Here is a 21,044-nt window from a genome sequence, read left to right on the forward strand (position 1 = left end):
TCAAAAAAATTGAAGAATCGCCATTAAATATTTGTTTTTTATTTTATATTTTTTAATAGATAATGGCTGCTAATCATTTTTTCGACATCTTTCTACCAGTGTTTGCAAGTTTTACTTAAACAGCCTCTTTTATCAGTCATTTATTTCTACTTTAATCTATTATTAAATTGAATCTTTTTATGAGTATAAATTTTGATGAATATAAATTAAATAAAAAAGGGAGAATATAATATATTTGTCCAAAAATCTTTATTGAATCTAAATTAATAGTGACATAAAAACTTTTTTGCAAGTACACTATTACTAAAAACCTTGTATGGCACTTGATATTCTAAACATAAAATTGGAATAACAAATTCAACGAATTAAACTAAATCAAACAACGTGTGAATAGCAATGGATTTAACAATAAACCATTTAGTGTAACTTTATAATAAATGTTAGTAAAATGTACGGGAAACGGTCACAAATAAAATGTTACATTACTTTTTAAACGGTTTAACATAAACTTCGACATACATTCATTTTTAATTTTATTTTCTCTTTGATACGCTTTTTTTAATATTACTTTTACTGCAACTCTTTTCGTGTCTTTTTTATATTTATTTAGATTATATTCTTCCCCGTGATCAGTTCTCCCGTCATTCTAGTCTAAATCTGGTTCAACTATTTTGTAAATGAAAGACAAATTTTAATCAGATATTAAAATATGGAACAATAACTTCAAGGAATTCGTAGAGAAATTGTTAAGACTAACTTCTCATATTATAGGGTTGCTTGGTACATTTTATGTAGAAAATATCTAATTATTGAGTTATTGTTTAAAAAACAGTTTTATCAAGAAAGAAATGAGTGGCCTATTATATTTCTCAATGTAATATTTGTAAGTATAATGTTTCCTACTACAATGAGAGAAAAATGGACCCACATCTAACATCTTTTGCAAAATTCAAACAACAATTGAAAGTTCTCAAATTCGACTGTATTTTGTGATATGTGTCATCTGGTTTTTTTTAAATGATTAACAATATTGATGACTTTTTAAATAAATTAAACAATATTTTCAGCCTTCGAAAATTATGCAGCCATTGACGCAATATGCGTTGTAATTCATAATAGAATGCTTTACATTTTATTACAGGTTACATTTGCCTTACCGATTGAACTTTTATATTAAAAATATTTTCTATACAATCTTAAGCCCAACCCTAAAAAGCGAGACGTTGCCTTAGGAAGTCTATACAAAAACGTCCAGGCATAATCCAGGCAAGTTGGCAAGTTGGGAACGTAACAATAGGTACTGCATATAGAGTATTCATAGCCTCCATGTGGCGTCCCGCGGGTACCAAGTTAATTTCAAGTTTGCCCTGACTAGCTTTCATTTATTAAAATAACTACGTCTTGAACTTAATAGGTTTTGGTAACTGGTGGTGTAATGCGTCGTTATTGTATGCTTCATGCCGTACTCCTTGTGTGCAAGTCTGAGGTTACCAAGTTTGCTACAGCGCAGTTGCTTGGAGAAAATTTTGAGGGTAGTTTAACAAAAAGAGTAGCGTAGTGAAGTTCTATTGTGCGGATTATTGTATCTTGAATGTGTTTGTTTTGTTCTTAGTATAGTTTTCAAAAAGCAATTCTGCTTCACGTAGTCTTGTAATGTTTGTACAAAGGCGAACGGCAGGTTTATATGAAGAATTCGTACAGCTTATAAAATGTCATGTTTAGGTTTACTTTTTGTTTTAATTGGTAGCTAATATGATAGACAAGCTTATTTTAAAATTCTTATATTTTTAAAAGTTGGGAGGTAAAAGTTATGTCCATTTTTAGAAGCCCCAATAGTTCGCTAAATTGCTCAGATGCTGTCAAAACCACAATTCAAAACAACAGCAAATTGGCGGATGCGTAGACGTCAGACGAAAAGTGACGTCTCATGAGATTTTCTTTTTCTTTAGTTGTCAACAAATATAAGCCATGGACCAAAAATTATTATTTAAATAAACAAATACTTTCTAATTAATCCGGACTTCTAAAAATAATACTCCCAAATAAAAATAAATGACTTAGTCCCCTTAATAAGTGGTACAAATTCTGTTACGAAACAACACAAACTTTAAGCTGTACGAAATCTGCCGATCTCCTTTGGGAGTATGAAATATGAAAATAACCAGAGAAAAGTGTTTGTAAAAAATGGTATTGAATTGAAAATAATTGTTAGTTTATCACTATTTTGTATATCTACAGTTTAAATTCATGAAAGAGCAAAATCATTTAGTTTTTTTAATTAAAGTGTTTATTTGTTAGTTATTCGTTCACACTAAATCTGCGACACAGATTTAGATACAATTTTAGAATTTCAGAACCATCACATGGCATACGTTATGTCCCTAATTATCATTACTACGTGGACAAATTCACAACAGTTAATAAAGCACAAAAATATATTTGAATACGATCTTAAAATACAATGTCTCTTTAAAGCTTGAACGATATAAAATTCCGCGAAAGCGAATTATTTATGTCTGTCGTTGTTTATTTATAAATATCGTTAGCGTAAATTCTGCCTACATTTTTAGTTTTTTTCTCCAAGTATAGTTCGTGTGTAGTCTTTATAAGAATAGTATTTCATTAATACTTTTAGAAGCCGTGATAGTTTTGTGGTTTAAGTGTCGGACTTGAATTGGTAAGGTGGCATATGTAAAACTTGCTTTTTGTGCTTCTAAATTCACATTTTGTGATGATTTTGAGTGTTGCTGAAGAGATTGAGTATATTCATTTGTCAGTCATTAAGATCTTTCGAACATAAGTTAAGTAATATACGCCCAACCTTCTATTTTCTCATCTATTTTAAGCTATACATTTTTATAAATGTCCTTTTAAAATTCACCATCTCACGATTTGATAGACTGGAATGTGTTTTTAAAACAGAAGTGACTGAAAAATGTTTTGTGAGTTAGACACAATTTCTTCAGTCAAATAATATGTAACTAACAATGTACTTTTGCGCATTGTCTATGATAATGCGCTCTCAATAATTTAAGTATAGTCGAGGTTTAACCTACGTATATAATATTCCTAATCTCAGTCACTTAAGGATATGCACAATGCCTGTACGTGACAGTAAGTGTCCACAGATCACCACAAGTACGATTAACAACCCCTCCCCCCACCCCATGAATACCTACACGTCTGACTACACATGAATCACTAATCTAATGGCCGAATATCCTCGCATATATCCTGGGATATATCCTCGGATGTATCTTGATGACAATGATCCATGCATGGTTAGCGATTAGCGGAATAATGAGCGCTGGTCTAATTCAGAGGCTAAACCATACGGACGGTCGGACACACACTCGGAATCACTAATGAATGTGTGGCGCTAGTAGCAGCGGGTTTAAGAATTAAATTTTGTTGTGAATTTGTTATTTTGTAGTTAAAGTTTTGTTTCATTATGCTTGTTGTTTTGTTTGCTTTTGTATCATAAAAGCGTTAGATTCTTTGCTGTTGATTAAAATGTAGTTTAGAAAGTTTTCAAATTCGAAGTTTTGTTACATTGTTGATGATAATTTGGTTGCTGTTTCGTTAGCATTCAGATCATTAAAATCGTGATTTTTCAAATCTTAATAAGTTTTTTAATTGTGATCTGAAGTTAAAAAGCTAAACCACGCAAATCACAGTAAATATAACCTTTAGACCCAGTTTCATAGTTGATAAATAAGTATCACCTAACCTATGTTCCGCAAAATAAAATGACAGCAAAATGTATGAAAACCACCGTCAAAATTTCATCTGATATACTAAATTTCAAACATAATAACAAAGACTGAAAGCTATGCTATCCTTTTTAAATCATTAATAACCAAACTGATCAAAACTCTTATAAGTATACAAAGTTTTATTTATCAGTGGTAGTAAATCGCTACCCGCTCCTCTATGTTCCCCGCCTACACTGACACCCCGCCCCATCAATGCACATAAGTCGGCGTGACAACTGGCTATGGCATCAAGCCGCCCTGACTGATGTCCGGGGCTCATCGCGTCTAGACAGCCTTATATAAACGATTAAATATCTCGTCACATGTGTGTTTGTTTATTTAACGTGCGTAAGGCTGGCTGCTCACTCTCATGTCGTCAATGTTGCTTGAGATCAAACTCGATTGGAAGACGGTTTTAGTATTAATGTGTAATTTATAGAGAAATATGGAAATTGATACTTTTTAAATTTGGCTGGTAATAATTTTGGAAAGCATGTTTTATATTTTTTTCTGTTTAATCTCAATAGTACCTATTCGATTTAAGATTGTTTCTTTAAGCTGAATTTTGGTGATGAGTTCCTGTCTTTAAATGGTGTGAAAAACTCGGTGATAAGAGTCTATTGATGCCTAATTTTAATTGCTTACCAGAAAACTTAGTCAGTCTGTTTACTTATAAAACTAGACTAACCCAAGAAGCATTTAAAACATAAAAATTATCATTTAATTTACCTAAACACTACAAGAACTATACTAATCCTTTCTTCAATCTCTAAACCAGTATCAATCACTGCAACAGTCGACAACTGTCGCGCAACAGCCGGCAACAGAAAGTGGCACCGTCTGCCGGCGACACAATGCAGTTAAATATTAAAAGTACAGTTAGCAGCGTCAGTTAACCAGTGATTGGGTGCAGTTAGCTCGTAATTGAACTGCCTAACTGTACCGCGCGGATTTTTGTCTCGCGTTCAAACCTTACGTAATTGGAGTGTGAGGTTTTTCAACTGTAATTGTTAGACTGTGGCTGATTTTGTTAATCTGTGGTCGTTTTTGAATGAGATTTTTGGGCTGTAGACTGTACAATAGATTAGTTACGCTATGTAGTAGTTAGTTTTGTAAATAAAATACAATGTGTTAGTAAAAAGCATAAGAAACGCCCGTAATTGACATTTTCACAAGTTCAGGCGGTACCAGTTTCATTCCCTGCTTTATTAAAGACTAGCTGACTCGCGCAACTTCGCTTGCGTCTCAAGAGAATCATAATTTTCCCCGTTTTTGTAACATTTTTCATTTGTACTCTGCTCCTATTGGTCGTAGCGTGATGATATATAGCTTATAGCCTTCCTCGATAAATGGGCTATCTAACACTGAAAGAATTTTTAATATTTTATACTTATTTTTTATACTTATTGGTAGACTGTGGCTGATTTTGTTACTCTGCGGTCGTTTTTGAATGAGATTTTTGCTGTAGACTGTACAATAGATTAGTTTCGCTATGTAGTAGTTAGTTTTGTAAACAAAATAAAATGTGTTAGCAACAAAAACATAATTTACATTCTCTCAGCTTCAGTAGGTACCAGCTTATTTTTCTGTCTTGCTAAAGACATGAGACTTAATATACTTAAATGTTTATAATTTTAATGTGTCTGTGTGACGACAAGGAGGTAATTTTGTGTATTCATCGTGTAATTAAAAGAGTTTTACATTGTCCCTCCAAGAATGACACTTGGAATATATTAGCTTAACTTACCTTAAATTCTAAATAACAACAAATAGAGAATTCTTGTTGTAATAACAGCAAAATCGAATAAAATATTGAGCGCCATTTTAGAGCGCACAATCTTTAAATTTATATACATTTTCCCGTAATTTATATAATGTATACAAATTAAAGGAAAATTTTGTTCATTTTTTGTAAAATTTACATAGTGTTCCGTCACACAACATCATTAGTGATTATATATATTCTTTCTTGCATACTTTATTAGGTATGTACAAATAATTTAATTACATACTTTTAATTCTAGTTTCTAAGTGTATATATGTAATGTAAATATTGTATATCTACTTACATATGTGTGTAAATTCGCTTCCATGTTGATCTGGGGACGAAAGAAAAGAGTGTATCAGATTCTTCGAGTCCCACGCAAATTGGTACAGTAATTTAGAAATAAGAGAGTATACAAAAGGAAATATGTTTTATTAGATTTCCATTAATATACCAAATCAACATGCAAGGAATTATTACAATATAGTTTGAAGGTAAAAAGTTAATGCCGGTTCAAGTTTAAAGATTACAAAATTATTTATGATACTAGCTGTAACCCGCGGCATCGTTCGAGCTGATTTCCTTAGTGATTTAATGACAGTTTTAGGAAGAATGTTTCGTAATATAAAATGTATTATTATTATATTGTTATAAGTGATAATTTTTGAAGATAAGAAAAAATAGAATAAAATCATTTTGATGAATCGTCAAGTCTCATTCTTCTCCTCGAATCTTAACCTCTAAAACATCGCACGCCAAATAATATTTTCCATAAACAAAAATTCCTAGCAGTTATCGATCTCGACAGTAGTTTATTAAAACGACTCTTAAAACTTGAAAACAAGCTTCAGTTCTCGGAAACTCCAAGTATCGGTCCCTTTAACTAACCCTACCCTTAAGAAACAACCGCGAATAGACAAAAAAGGGTTTTTACCCCCTCAAATAAACACTCATCTATAATTTATAAACGCCTTTCACAAAAATACTGTCTCATTTAATAGAGGATATAAAGTTCAAAATCGCTTGCATTTTATTCCACTTTTTAGTTCAAATGCGACCCGCGTTTTGTTTCGTGTGAAACGAATATCGACTTTATTGAACCAAACAATAGTATGAAATAGAAAGTGTTGTTTTGCTATTTGATAATATGCTTTAAGTCTGAGTATATAAGATGTAGTTTTGTTTAAATCGTTTGTTTTATTGTCAGTCGTCTAGTTAATGATTGTAGGTGATATTGAGCCTTATATGTTAGTAATATGGTTGATTTTACGGTAACAGTGGTGTATTCTTAATAGTACGGTATGTTTATATAGTATATAGCTAATTACGGAGGCGATTATCTAAATGATATTGATTATGTCATGATAATCACCTCTTAAGATGCTATGATATAAACGAGAAGCTTCCGTAGAAAGTATTAAGAAAAATAATAGTATTATTTGTACAGGGTAGCCGGCGTACACAACTTCACTCAAGTTTCTAATAGTGTATGCGGCTGCAAGTCTCAAGTTCGATTTCCGGATCGAACAAATTGTTATATAGTCTTTTCTATTTTAAATAATGATTAGTATGTTTCAAATAGTAGCCCTAGGTTGTCAATGTAATAGATTTTTGTTTGACACCCAAATCGATTTGCGTGTTGTGTAGCTGCAAAGACTTTACGGACAAACAGTCTTTCCAATTTACAATATTAATTAATATGTAAATAATCCATACTTTACTAATATTATAAATGCGAAAGTAACTCTGTCTGTCTGTCTGTCTGTCTGTCTGTCTGTCTGTCTGTCTGCTACTCAATCACGCCTAAACTACTGAACCAATTTGCATGAAATTTGGTATGGAGATATTTTGACACCCGAGAAAGGACATAGGCTACTTTTTACCCCGGGAAAATGACGCATTTCCCGGGAAAATTCAAGTGGCGAACGAAGTCGCGAATAATCAACATTATAATGACATTGAAATAACAAAATTCCGTTGTCATGGCAACTGTTTTAATGGCGGATATGCCTTAGCGCGACTTCGTTATATTAAGAGATATAAATAATTTTGAGAATATTTGCGTGAAAAAAAAAACATACTTTATATCATCACGCTGCGACCAATAGGAGCAGAGTAACAGTAAAAAGTGTTACAAAAACGTGGAAAATTCTGACCCATTCTCTCTTATGTGACGCAAGCGAAGTTGCGCGGGTCAGCTAGTTAATATGTAAATGACTAATTTATTAATTTACTGGTAGTACGGATTTCCGTGTAAGAGTAGTTAGCAGTAGTTTGAAGCTAGCCAACCGCTTCTTCAAAAACTGTTCAAATAAAATGCTCAAAAGGAACTCTTTATTAAGAACTATTTAAATAACTTAAAGATGAAGGTTTCCTTATGGTGTTCATCTTCATTAGTCTTTCAATCTTTTGGAACTTTTAATGTTTTAGGTCTTGTATATTCCTGCTCGGAGCAATTTAAACAGTAACTGTATATTTTTATAATATTTTTAACTACTTTCTGCCCACGACTTTGTTTTAAAGGAAATGTTTCTCGGAGTAAAAATAGTCTTAGTTCACAATATAAACTACTTGTGTACTGATGCTGGTGTACCATGTAAAAAAAAGAAAAAAATATAATAATTTTGGTTATACAACTGTAGTATTGTATAATCTAAATTATTATAATCTTTTCAATCAAATCTGTATCAATTGAATGAAAACACATGAGAAGCAACAACTTTCAAATGAAACACAATATAAAATTTCCATTAAAATCGGTCAAACGGAGAAAAAGTTGAAACAAAAAATAAACCCAACAAATGAATGTAGAACCTCCTCTTTTTTGAAGTCGGTCAATAGAAGTGACCACAAACGAAACTTGAATAAATGTTTGTCAACAGTTTTATAATCGGCTTATTTTCAACGCTGGTTTGTTCCACACTCGTTCTAATCTCTCAATAGTACGCTAGCCTTTGCTCGCGGATGCACACGTTTTTTCTGTGATTTTCATTTCACTGTATCCTGCGTGTTATACCCAGGTATAAGCAGAAATGTGTAAAATACACTTCTCACCATTTTCGCGGAACGAGCCCACGTTACTGAACTCCGGGATACTATCTATACTAATATTATAAAGCTGAAGAGTTTGTTTGTTTGTTTGAACGTGCTAATCTCAGGAACTTACTGGTCCGATTTGAAAGATTCTTTCACTATTAGATAGCCCATTTATCGAGAAAGGCTATGTATCATCACGCTACGACCAATAGGAGCAGAGTACCAGTAAAAAATGTTACAAAAACGGGGAAAATTACGACCCACTCTCTCTTATCTGACGCAAACGAAGTTGCGCGGGTCAGCTAGTAAAATATATTAGCATTTTTTAATAGTATTCTTAGAAGCCATATGTTAGTCGTTTCTTTCCAGGATTATAGTTTTCCACGTTAATTAGATTTCATTAGACTAAATTCACTTTGTTTCTTTATTCCTGTATAAAACAATAGTAGTAAGTTATAATATATAATTTCTTCTAATAATACTTAATTGAAGAGTTATTTTGTTTGAAAGCGCTAATCTCAGGAACTACCGGAACGAATAGAAAAAATAAATCGTGTTAAATAAGTAATAAGTCTATTTATTGAGGAAAGCTATAGGCTATCATATTACGCTATGACTAACCGGACTGTGGCAGCAAAAAAAATGTTGAAAAACATAAGAAAACTAAAGTCCACGCGGACGGAGACGCGGGCGACCGCAAGTTTAGTATAAGTAGATAAATAGTTCAATATTAGTAAATTTAACTGTCATTCAAATAACAATTACACAAGCTATAGTCTTACAACTTAGTTAAAAGCCTTGTATGCAAGGTTCGCGGCTGGTGACCGCCTAAATAGTACAGAATTTAGAACATCAGTGACGGAAAAGCTATGTAGCTGACGGTAGAATTAAAATATCAGTGATCCTCAGACTTATGCAGCTGACTGATCTATTCGATACACCTAATTGTTTGCAATACACAGAATTGTTAATTATAATCTAAATAAATTGTACATGTTAATACCCTCTACTAAGTTGTCGGCCTATAGTTTGTATACGACACATATCTCATAACTAATTCTGTAGATATAAAAGCGAAAAGCTGCTTTAAAAATAGTAAACGAACGTGGCCAAAGTCACGGGCCTAGGTAGTGTAAAAATGTACATCTAGGTCAGTCCATTAGATTATGTTCAGTATTGATGTTGTAAGGTCGCAAACGATCGAGGTTCGATTCCAAAACTGTGTCATGTGGAAGCCATCTTGGTGACGTCATAGTGACACTGAACTTTCCTTATCGTAGCTTGGTAAAGTGGCAACATTTTATTTTTATGAAATTATTTCTATTATAGATATATTTATGACTTTTGATAATATTATAAACGGTCTAAATAAGACAATATATAAACAAAAAAATTGTTTCGTTTGGGATTTGAACCCGTAACACTACAATATAAGTTATGAATGTTCTTCCACAATAGCCTTAGGCCAAGAGATGTAGTCAAAATGGTCATAATATGAGATTAATTTAGTTTTATAAGGCGGAACTAAATGACAATCTTATATGGCTTGTTTTGTCTTGATAGTTGACGATTACCAATTAAAAGTGATGACTGTAAAGTCTCATATTAATAGCCCAGACTGTAATATATCCAGCAAATTGTAATAATTAAGTAGTTCTATTCGAAATAACGCAAATAAAACCTTAAAGTGCCCATTCCGTCTCTCTACATCCCCTATATAACCCACTATATAAAAGTTCAGTTTGTTGTTGAACATCAATAAATCCCGCAATACTCAATCCAATTACTTCCACGCATGAAATTAACGCGATTAAAACCGCGCGCTATAACATGTCCGGATCGACCCGCGGGGAAACACAAACACTATATTATGTTTCATACAAACTTAAGAAAACTATCCTCTCTTAAGTAAGAAAACATAATAATAACCCATCCAATTCAGCACATATTACGTTACCCAACTCTCAGATAACTTGTTTACATACATTCAAAGGCAACGATTCAATAAGTGCACTTTTTTTATTATAATCGTGCCTCCTTTATGATTGTACACGTATATAAGAATAACAATCGAAAGCTAGGGAGCTTTTTGTTCGAAGGCGAAACTTACAAACGTACCCCGTCCCTTTCTCGCTCATTGTCAAACAGCTGTATCTATCTCGCGTTACGTTCGCGCGACCATGAATAAAATAGCACGGACTGCCGCTGTCCGTCTCACTCTTACCACCGGTTTCATCGCACGGGGAAAGAGACAGCGAGTAAGGGTAGAAATGCAATAAAACTGAGAAGCCTACACGGGAGATTGCGCCTATACAGACTTATGGAATGTTTTATTTGTTCAAAATATACCTCCCGACGTGTTAATTTCCGTTTAATTTCACATAATTTGATTTTAAATGTGGTTGGGGTATGAGTGTAATGGCTGAAAAATTGACTATTTTAATTTCGACACACAAACATCACTTTAACTATATCACACAAACAATTTACTGTCAAAAAGACACTCAAAAGTATAGTTAATAACACAAAAACACATACTTCTATCAAATAAATATCGCCATGTAAGTTATCATATGAAAACTGTTTGTTGCTAAGTCCGTACTAGTTAGTTCAACGTATGCAACACACCGGCTATATAACGACTAGATATGACGGGTTGTTAGCGTACACACGTCATTGATAGATCGGCTGAGCGGCTGTATGCAGGCAGCGATGAATATCGGTCACTGCTACGGAGTTTTAACGCTTTATGAATGAATATTCTCGTCATATAGTCTAAAGTTACTGGTTGTATCTATTTTTAATGCTTTCATTTATGTCGCGTGTGATTTCATATTATTTACGTGAGGTATCTTCTTTGTTTTTCAAGGTTAAAAGAGGTTTAAATAAATTGGGTGTAAAATGGCCAGTTATTATCATTTGATTGTTTTACAGGGTAAAAAGAGGTTCAAAATAGTTTCAGTACAAAATAGCCAGTTATTATACTTTTATCACATATTGATTTTTTAGAAATTAAACATAGGTTTGATCCGTGAACAGACGCGTTAAATTGTTCTTTGTCGTTCTCTACAGTAAGAATCGTGTTTGTTATTATGTTTTACAAAATTACAACAACTTAGACTTCCATTTCATCCGACATTTACTTTAGCGGAAATCAGTCTAGAATTTTATTCTACTTTATTCAGTATAACATTATTTACCATCCATAAAAAAGCCTTTGTCAAACGGACTTGCGAAAACAGGCCATATAATGAAGAACTACAGAAATCGAACCTGCTTCTTATGTCTATGGGTCACCAAATCAACATCTGTTTATAACCTAACAGATTGTAATAAAAAGTTACCCTTAACTTTAAATCATAATTGTAAAATTTAAAAACGCAAACTGAATTTTAAAAAAGCTTTAACAAAAGTTACAACAAACGGAATGTGAACCTGTGATCTTTGACATGAACTGTGTAACCTCGCCGGCGGTTCAGTGCAATAGCCTTGGGTCTAACATTAGCACTGGCCGCACTACACACCGTACGACTGACCTTAACACCGATTACTACCACTACTGAACTTTTTACTACACATTAAATTTAATATTTAAAAAATATTCTTTTCAATAAAAATATTATTAAAGACCCGCGCAACTTCGCTTGCGTCACATAAGAGAGAATGGGTCAGAAATTCCCCGTTTTTGTAACACGTTTTACTGTTACTCTGCTCCTATTGGTCATAGCGTGATGATATATAGCCCAAAGCCTTCCTCGATAAATGGGCTATCTAACACTGAAATATTTTTGCAAATCGGACTAGTAGTTGCTGAAATTAGCGCGTTCAAACAAACAAACAATCAAACAAACAAACTCTTCAACTTTATAATATTAGTATAGATCAGTTTATTACCTATGTTTTTAAAAAGTATATTGTAATGAAAAGCTTAGTGACTATTAAGTCAAAGAAATATTGAAGTAGCATTATTTTTAAAAGTATTCTACAGTTATTGTAAACGGCTTTATATGACAAGATGTATGAATGCGAATGAAAGCAAGGGACATTTGTAAGGATCAGACAAAGTAGCATTCTCTACCACTATAGAGAACGGCATGATTTTATGTATGTATGTATGTATGTCTAAAGTTTTATCTTCATCTTATGGTACACAATGCGTATTTATTTTTAAACATATTCATAAATCATCACCTTAAAGTATGCAATAATTCTCCAATAATTTTTAATGGTCAACTTAGTGCCCAAGTTGTTCAATATGTGAAATGTAGTGAGGCTATTGACTCATAACCAGCTGACTAATGAAATTATAGCAAACGTTTGAAAGAATTTGTCAGATTTCAACTTATTTAGCTTACAAGATAGCTAAATCAAATATACTAAATAATAAATTAAAAATCGTGGCCAGGAGTTTCTTGCAAGCTTCTATCATTGCCCCTACTTTCCGCACTGGTAGTAAATTCACTCTATATTTCACAATCATATTTATTTATGAATAAATAAATGTATTATTTAAAGTGTTTAGATAGCTATCACTAAAAAAACAATACTAAAAATAAACAGTAAATAGTCGAATGTCCGGGCCAGTGGTGTCCAAATAGAGGTGGCGAGAGTCAGACTTGACACAGCATGCATAGTAGATGGCCGTGACGGACGCGCACTCCGCCGCACAGAGTAGATCGAACAATAACTACCGAACATGCACCGTAATGCCAATCAATTCAGTTCGGTTAAATCAATGTGTAGTTTTAAAGTTGCGCGCACATTGTTGTGTAGAAATGTTTCGTGGGATGAGGGTTCTTGCTGCAGTTTGTAATGTTCAGTGTGTAACGGCATAAAATACTTAATTATTTTGAATTTTTTGAAGTGAATGTAAATTAAAATCAAACTCCGTTTAGCTAACTATTTATTATATTTGACGGACGGTTAAAAATATATTTGTTAAAGAATTTATAGAGACTATTCGATTCAGAGATTGCTTTCTACAAACTAACATTTTTAACTTAGTTGTATTGTTTTGTTTTGTATGTAGAAATATTAAATTACTTTATTTTCACACATAATTATTATAATGGTCTATCTAAACGATTAATAAACTGTACGTAAAAGTAAAACTTACTCATAAATTCATATCCATAGAGATTTATTACGACAAACACGGTTCAAGGTACTTAAAAATAGCAACATTATTTCTGCAAATAAAATGTAAAAACATTCGTTCCGTAGGACAAAACCTTCCATGTATTTCCAGTGTGAACGGAGCTCTATGTGTAAATAATATCGATTGAGAAACATAGCCACTACCGTTTAGTGTGATAATCCGATTATGACTCTCAATACGTGAATTATTAATCACATTTTATTACAAAATTGCTTGCGAGTGTCACTGACTTTCTCGGTGTAAGCAAAGCATAATAAAACGTACTTATGTAATTCTATTTTACTATAAAAATTACGTTTTCCTACCCATTAAGATATGGTTGGGATTAGATATTCTGAAAAATGTACATTTGCGGTAGACGGAAATTTTGCACCACGTCGCGATTTTTTTATATGAAGTATTAATCCTGCTACAATATTATTAAAGTGAAAGTTTAAGAGAATAGATTTATGTTTGTAACTTTGACATAAAAAAACTAGTGTACATATTTTGATGAAATTTGAAATATAAAATAAAAATATTTATAACTCAGACTAAATCTTTTTACGCAGACTTAGTAATAAGCGGACGTTTATCATTTATATTATTCATACAGTTATAGTGTATTAAATGCTACTGAAATAAATATTAAAGTCACGAATAAAATGGTTAACTTGATAGTAATTAAAATGTCTATAAAAATGGATGCAGTCAAATACAATGTTTTAAATAAATGTACCAACTTACTGATAGTAAACAATGCATTGAATATTTTATTGAATCTATTAAACTATAACTGCAAGTACAGCCTTATTTTTATTTGTGTGAATCACCCTTGATGCATGAAAAACTGTAATTATTAATTCAGAAAAACATATTGTGCTTTTTATCCGACTTCTGAAAAAGGAGTAGGTTATCAATTCTTTCTTTTTTTTCAATTAGGTTCTTTAGAGACCTAAAAACGCTACTTGTTATGATCAATTAAAACTTCTTAGATTAAAATAAATAAATAATTAATCTATAAAATATTTACTTGTCGTCCAAACTGTATGTCTATGGCATTGTTTAAAACTAATCTATACTTTTCCGAGATATCATTTATAGCCACCTACCAACTAATTCTACATAAAAGAAAGTCAGATAAAAACGCTTCCATATTTATATAATGACTTTTGGGACATTAAATAACATTATAATAATATCTGCAAGTTATTAATCAAAACAAAAATTATTTCAGTAACTTGTACAACTTTAATGTAAATCTTACACCGAGACCTCCTTATAAGTAAATTTAATGACAAATTATAATATGGTACAACTGGTGTACAAGAAAAATCAAATTGGAAACATAAAAAAAACTATCAGACTAAGGACATTAAGCAAAATAAAAAGTTAAATAGACTATCCACACAAAAGAAAAACCATATTTGTAACTAGTAATGTTCTTTCACAAATACAGCCTTTTTACAGGTCTATACATGCATTTGAAGACCAACCTGTCATTACAGGCTGAAGGAATAATTTCTTTTCGCAAAGAACCGAACAACGGCTAAGGAAGTAGTTATTACAATACGTACGGTTAAATAACTAATGCATTTGAGACTGCGATGTGTGTAATTATTGCAACACCGTTTTTTTAAATTGTATGTTAAATATGTGTTTTAATAAGTCAGAATAGAGTAATATACTGTCTCATTTAGCACTAAGTTTATATGTATTTTAAAGTTATAGAAACGGAATAAGTCATTCTCCTTTCGGTGTATTAATTTCCAGTTGTTTTATTTTGTAAGTATTTTCCCAATTTAGTAAGTTGCCTAACTTACTAAAAAAAAATTTTTTTTTTTTTTAGTAAGTTAGGCAACTTACTAAAGTTTAATGAAATACACCCGCGTTTCGCCATTTACTATGTTAATTCCATGTAATAGGGGGCAAACCTATTGCCATATATTAGGCACGTTACGAAACCGCGGACTATTGTTGAGAATAATTCGATATAAATTAGCAAAAGTCCAATATCAATTTGTCCGAACTGGGAATTGAGCCTGCGATCCTGCGGTCTGCAGTTGGATATAAAACCTACCAAGGCATAGAGGCAAATAGTAATTATGTGTATTTATTAAATTAAAAAGACCTAATAAAAAAATTCTAATCTTAGTAAAAATAATAAAAACATAAAATAGATCGTCATTAAAACCGAAAGTACAGAAAATATTTGACCCGATGAACCGAATAATAACTTAATATTTGATCATATGATATTCTACAATATCAATTAATATGGTTCGGTAAATTATAAAAAAATATTTCGGTAAAAGTAATTTTAAGTACAGAAACGCATTTCTGAAATACCAAAAACTAATATTTGAAAGGTCACTGAACTCGAAGGGCTTTATGTCATTATAAAAGTCGATAAATCAATGTTGACGACACGATAAAACATCACTTTATAATTTCTGTTCCGATTGTACAAAATATAAAATTTGCTTCGTCCAATATTAAACTACTACAGTCTTTAAAAAGGTTGCTTTATTGATCATCTTAAACTGAATAAAACTGTAAGATTTTACGCCTATTTTATTAATATCCAAAACTTCAACTTAAATGTGTTTAGTAACAATGATATATCTTGACAGCCCCTATGATTGTCTTCTTTAAACACCAAAGTATAACTATAATCAGATATGAAAATATCAAAGCACAAAAGTATCTTGAAAAATCTGTCCCAGTAGAATTAATTTCAGAAACCTAACTGTCTGTCTGCAACCCTTTCTAGGTTATACTACAGAATTTATTTAGTTGACAACAAAGTTCATATACCAAAGTAGGACAGGAGAGTTTTCACAGAATAAAAACCGAAAACTAAACAGTGAATGCAAGTTAGTGTCAAAATAATTTAATAATAACTACATATTATGTAATTATTTTTAGCCTATATTTTGCCTAACGATACAACGGTATGAGGCTAAAAAAATACTAAATGTAACTACAGGATTGCGAATTGCAGATTTTATTTGCAAAGAAAGCCAAAGTCACGAAATTTTTGGTTCTAATTTAATTGTAAGTGCATAAACTGGTTTGAAAAATGCATACCTAGAATTCTCTTTAAAATATCTAGTATTCCGTTGTAATGTTAGTGTTTTCTAGTACTTTACTAGCGTTCAGTCTGCGAAGTATTCATAAGCATATATGTTCAAATATTAAAAGCTCGGAGGCGGAAAGAACTGCCTTCCGTAAACAAACAATTTTACTGAAATAAAATAACGGCTACTGTAAATTTTTCTTTACAAAAAAATATATTTGTAAATCGATGAATTTTTGTATTGTTTTTAAAATATATTTGTCTTATGTGTGTGAACAATGTCCTATCTTATTTTCTACTAATTTTATAAGCGCGAATATTTGCTTATGTTGGTTTTTATAGATAAAACCAGATACTATTTTTTGAAAAAAACTTTACTCTTTGTCTGGCGATATAATAATGAAACAAAGATATTTTTGTTGTGATAATTTATCGAGGTAATTTAATCTTTATCAAATAAAATGCAGAGTGAGAGAGTTTTCGGATGAAGGTAATTTGAAACATAATAATTTAGTTTAGTTGTAAAAGTCATCATATAAAATTGTTATCAAAGTAAATATTATATGTAATAACAGAAATAAATTTATAATATTTGGATACATTAGTATTACTAACTGTTAAGAATAAACATTATAATTTATTGTGTATCATAAGTTATTTAACTAACGAATTGTATTTGAAATAATATATTAAAACGTATGACGTTTATATTTTGTAATTTTAATCGCCTGCCTTTTTTGTTGCTACAAGTAGAGCAAATAAAGCGATTTAAGATGTATTTCCTTAAAATTTGTGAAGTAAATCCTGTTTAATGTTTGTTGTGAAATATAGTCAATGAATGCTATTCAGTAAATGTATCTATTATAACTTGTGTTGTTATTGTTAATAGAGAGTAAAATAAGTGTTACTGAATAAAAGAGCTTAATAATTTTAGAAATGTTTTAACTGTATATAACTACCTCCTGAAACTACTGGCAAAAACACAACACTTTGCCCGACAGTGAATCGACCCTGAAACCTCTTAGATAATACTAAAATTAATATATTCCTAGAGTCGTAAGATATTTAAACATTATTTTCTATTTTAACAAAGTAATTGTTCTAAAAATATTAAAATGCTATTAATAAAGATAAAAATGGCTGGTTTACGTAGAATAAATTTAATGAAATGCGAGTTTAAATTGAATTATTATTTGTCCATTAAAATCCTTTCATAACGCAAGTTATTTCGCATAAAACGTGAAGTAAAAGTAACGATACGTGAACAAAGTGCCACGAACGTTACCCAGACTTATTTATAATATTCCGGTTCTAATACAATATTTTTCTAAATTTATTTCTTGTTAATAAACTTAACTGTATTTATTTTTAAATATTTAAGCTTTTTACGCGCTCAATAATATTGTGAAATGTGAAGAAAATGTTTTTTTGTTTTTTAATGTTTAGATACTGCTTTCTTAATTTGTTTTTTCTTTGTTGACGATTGTAGATTTATTTCTTCAAAAATGCACCGAAGGTCTTCTTCAAAAATATTTTTTGTCAGTAAAAAGGTAGTATTGCCGATAAAGTTGATGGCGGTACAGCTCGTGAAAAACTTTCAATAAACAGTCTATTACCGTAGGTGTCAATTAGTGTCATATCAGTACCCGGCCGCCGCCCGCCGTCGCTGAAATCTGTAAAAAATTCATTACACTGCACGCCAATCATAGTTACAGGCGTTCATTTGTATAGTTTTCAGTCCCATTCGTATAAATAACATATTATTATCAATATAAAATTAATAAGTAACGCGGTGATTCATAATATATTTACCGATTAAAAGCTTTTAAATTGTAAGCGCGGCACGGTGTTAACTTTATTTTTTTTATATATAATTGTTGAACGTTTAAACACACATAACAAATAAACTAAAAATGTTTGTAGTATACTCTTTTTAGTACAAACCGAGTTCGCCCCGCCTACGTAATGGCGTCGCGGTAGGTAGTCTACGAGCCTCTACGGCGAGCGCTACGGCAAGCGCTACGACACGTAGCCGACGGCTACTTACTTAGCCGCGCATTTTACAGTAATTTGCCTCTAACTGTTTAATGTACTACAATTACACGTCGGATTACTAGTAATTTTATTGTATTGACCGCACTACAACCATTACATTTATATTCTTTTTTAAACTCTTGTTTATCGTAAATAAAACAAATATTTTATTATTAGAAAAAATAACTAACACACAAAAAATATTTAGAGCTCGTCTCTTCAATTGTTAAGATATTTAAAGACTTTGACAACTGAAAAAAGTTTTAAGAAAATTTCACCCGCCGTCGGAACACGAACCAGAACAATAATTTAAATAGGTACAAAAATAATCCGTCAGAATGATTCACGAACAACATAGAATAAGATGAAATACGAGTATTAAAAACATTTAAACAATATAACAGTAATCGTTGCGCGTCGGCCGTCGGCACTTTGTAACGAACCCCCGCAAAACTCCGTTACGGGGAAACTCCGTAATTTACGCACCCGTAATAATCTGCTATAATTTGTTCACGTAATTTTACCATCCTCCTTTTATTCCTCATAATTGAAAGTGAAATTCAAACTCCGTTATATTAGGAATTTATTTTTATTTTATGTTTTATAATATTTATGTTTTAGTATTCAGTAAAATATTATATTGTTAAATGAGTTACGAGTATTGTTTTAATTCAATTAATATTTTGTTTACTAATCTTTATGTTTATTCATTCGTTTATATTCACATGAATTTCGATACATAATAATTTAATGAAATTTAAGCTTTAACAGTATTGAAGTAAATGGTTTTGTTACAATACTTGATATATTTTTTTATAGATTGAGTATATTATAAGTAACAGTTAATTTAGATGTTTTTATTTTAGGATACTTCATTATTTTATTTTTTGGTACCGATTTTTAGTAAATTCAAAATAGTTCAAAGTAAATATTATGAATTTATTGCCAATCAATGGAAATTCATTAAAAATTTGGAAACAAATAAAATATATAGACTGAAAACCACAAAATGAACACGTAAAATTTCGCTTAAACCTAAATCCCCCCATGGAGCTCCATGAAATCGCCAGTGCATACGCCAGCTTATGTCAATAACACATCGCAGAGCCCAATATATACATATACATAATAACCTGAAAAATAAGAGGTTAGTACATAAACAACCATGTTGACGTCTCCGAGAGTAGTCGTAAGAAACCGTACGACTAGCGATCCGTTTTGTTTTAATATATTTGAAGGTTTAGTGTTAGTACACGCGGAGTTTATAAAGTCAAGGTTTGTTTTCACGCGGCGACAACACGGTGAAGAGCGCGGTCAGATCCGGAGAACGTAAGGAACGTAAGGAACGTCAGAGAGGTAGTAAGAAGTAGTGACATGGAGTACTCACGGACGGGTTGGGGACGCAGCGGCGCGGGTCGCTGCTCCGGTACGTGGGGCTGTACCTGCCGGGGAAGCAGCCGGGCGGCGCCATCAGACCGCCGCCGGACTTCATCTTATCCGGCGAGTACATCGCACATGACCCCCACGGGTCGTCCTCCAATTTCAACACCTTGGAAGGTGAGTGATACTGCCGGTCGAAAATTTTGGCGATTTTTATCGTACTTTCGGGTAATAATAGGCGACGCGTCGCCGCGACCGTCCGCTGCGCCGGGTACTGACCGACTGAGGCAGGCGCCGCGTGACGTCACGGGCCACGCCCTCGCCCCACCACTGCCGCGGCTCCACGCCCCCGCCCCCCGCAGCGTCTCACGCGTGTTTACGTCGCCGCCGGCGGGTTCACGAATTACTGAATTATTTAATTGGTCCATTCACTCTCTTACTTGTTACCTTTTCACGCTCCTAACTCTAAAAAGGTTGACGGATGGCCCGTGACGATCGGCAGGGCTAATTGTGCGACAATCGATACGCAGGGGACGCACAATGAGCCGCGTGCCCGATCATTTACTTGCTTCTAACTAAACCGTGCGGCGGTTGTTATCATGTAAGTTTGTTGCGGAATGCGTTAGCGTGCTCACGACCTGTTGGTGCCTTCACGCTTAACTGCATTACGTTTGATAAAAAGTTTCACGACGTACATATAAATGTTTTTATTGTAACGTTGATCGCACTCGCCTGTGTACACTGTGCGAGGCTTTCATTTTAATAAACAAAGGAAATAATTACGGCGTTCTGTAATGCAGTAGCGTCCAATTAACCTTTATCACTGGTCTTAAGAGTTTAGTATAAGAGCAATATAAA

At 32.4% G+C, this 21,044-nt stretch overlaps 1 protein-coding gene across 1 annotated transcript in view; it reads right to left on the bottom strand.

Moving 5' to 3' along the window:
- The window catches only part of acj6 (abnormal chemosensory protein 6), a 71,785-nt gene extending 51,412 nt beyond the window's left edge, over nucleotides 1–20,373 (bottom strand). The window contains exon 1 of the mRNA XM_076135245.1: nucleotides 20,194–20,373. Within this exon, the coding sequence (XP_075991360.1) occupies nucleotides 20,194–20,316 (123 nt within the window). The 5' untranslated portion in view covers nucleotides 20,317–20,373. The remainder of the gene's footprint in view (nucleotides 1–20,193) is intronic.
- Nucleotides 20,374–21,044: the final 671 nt, after the last annotated feature.

This window comes from Anticarsia gemmatalis, chromosome Z (assembly GCF_050436995.1).
Source record: "Anticarsia gemmatalis isolate Benzon Research Colony breed Stoneville strain chromosome Z, ilAntGemm2 primary, whole genome shotgun sequence".
NCBI lineage: Eukaryota > Metazoa > Arthropoda > Insecta > Lepidoptera > Erebidae > Anticarsia > Anticarsia gemmatalis.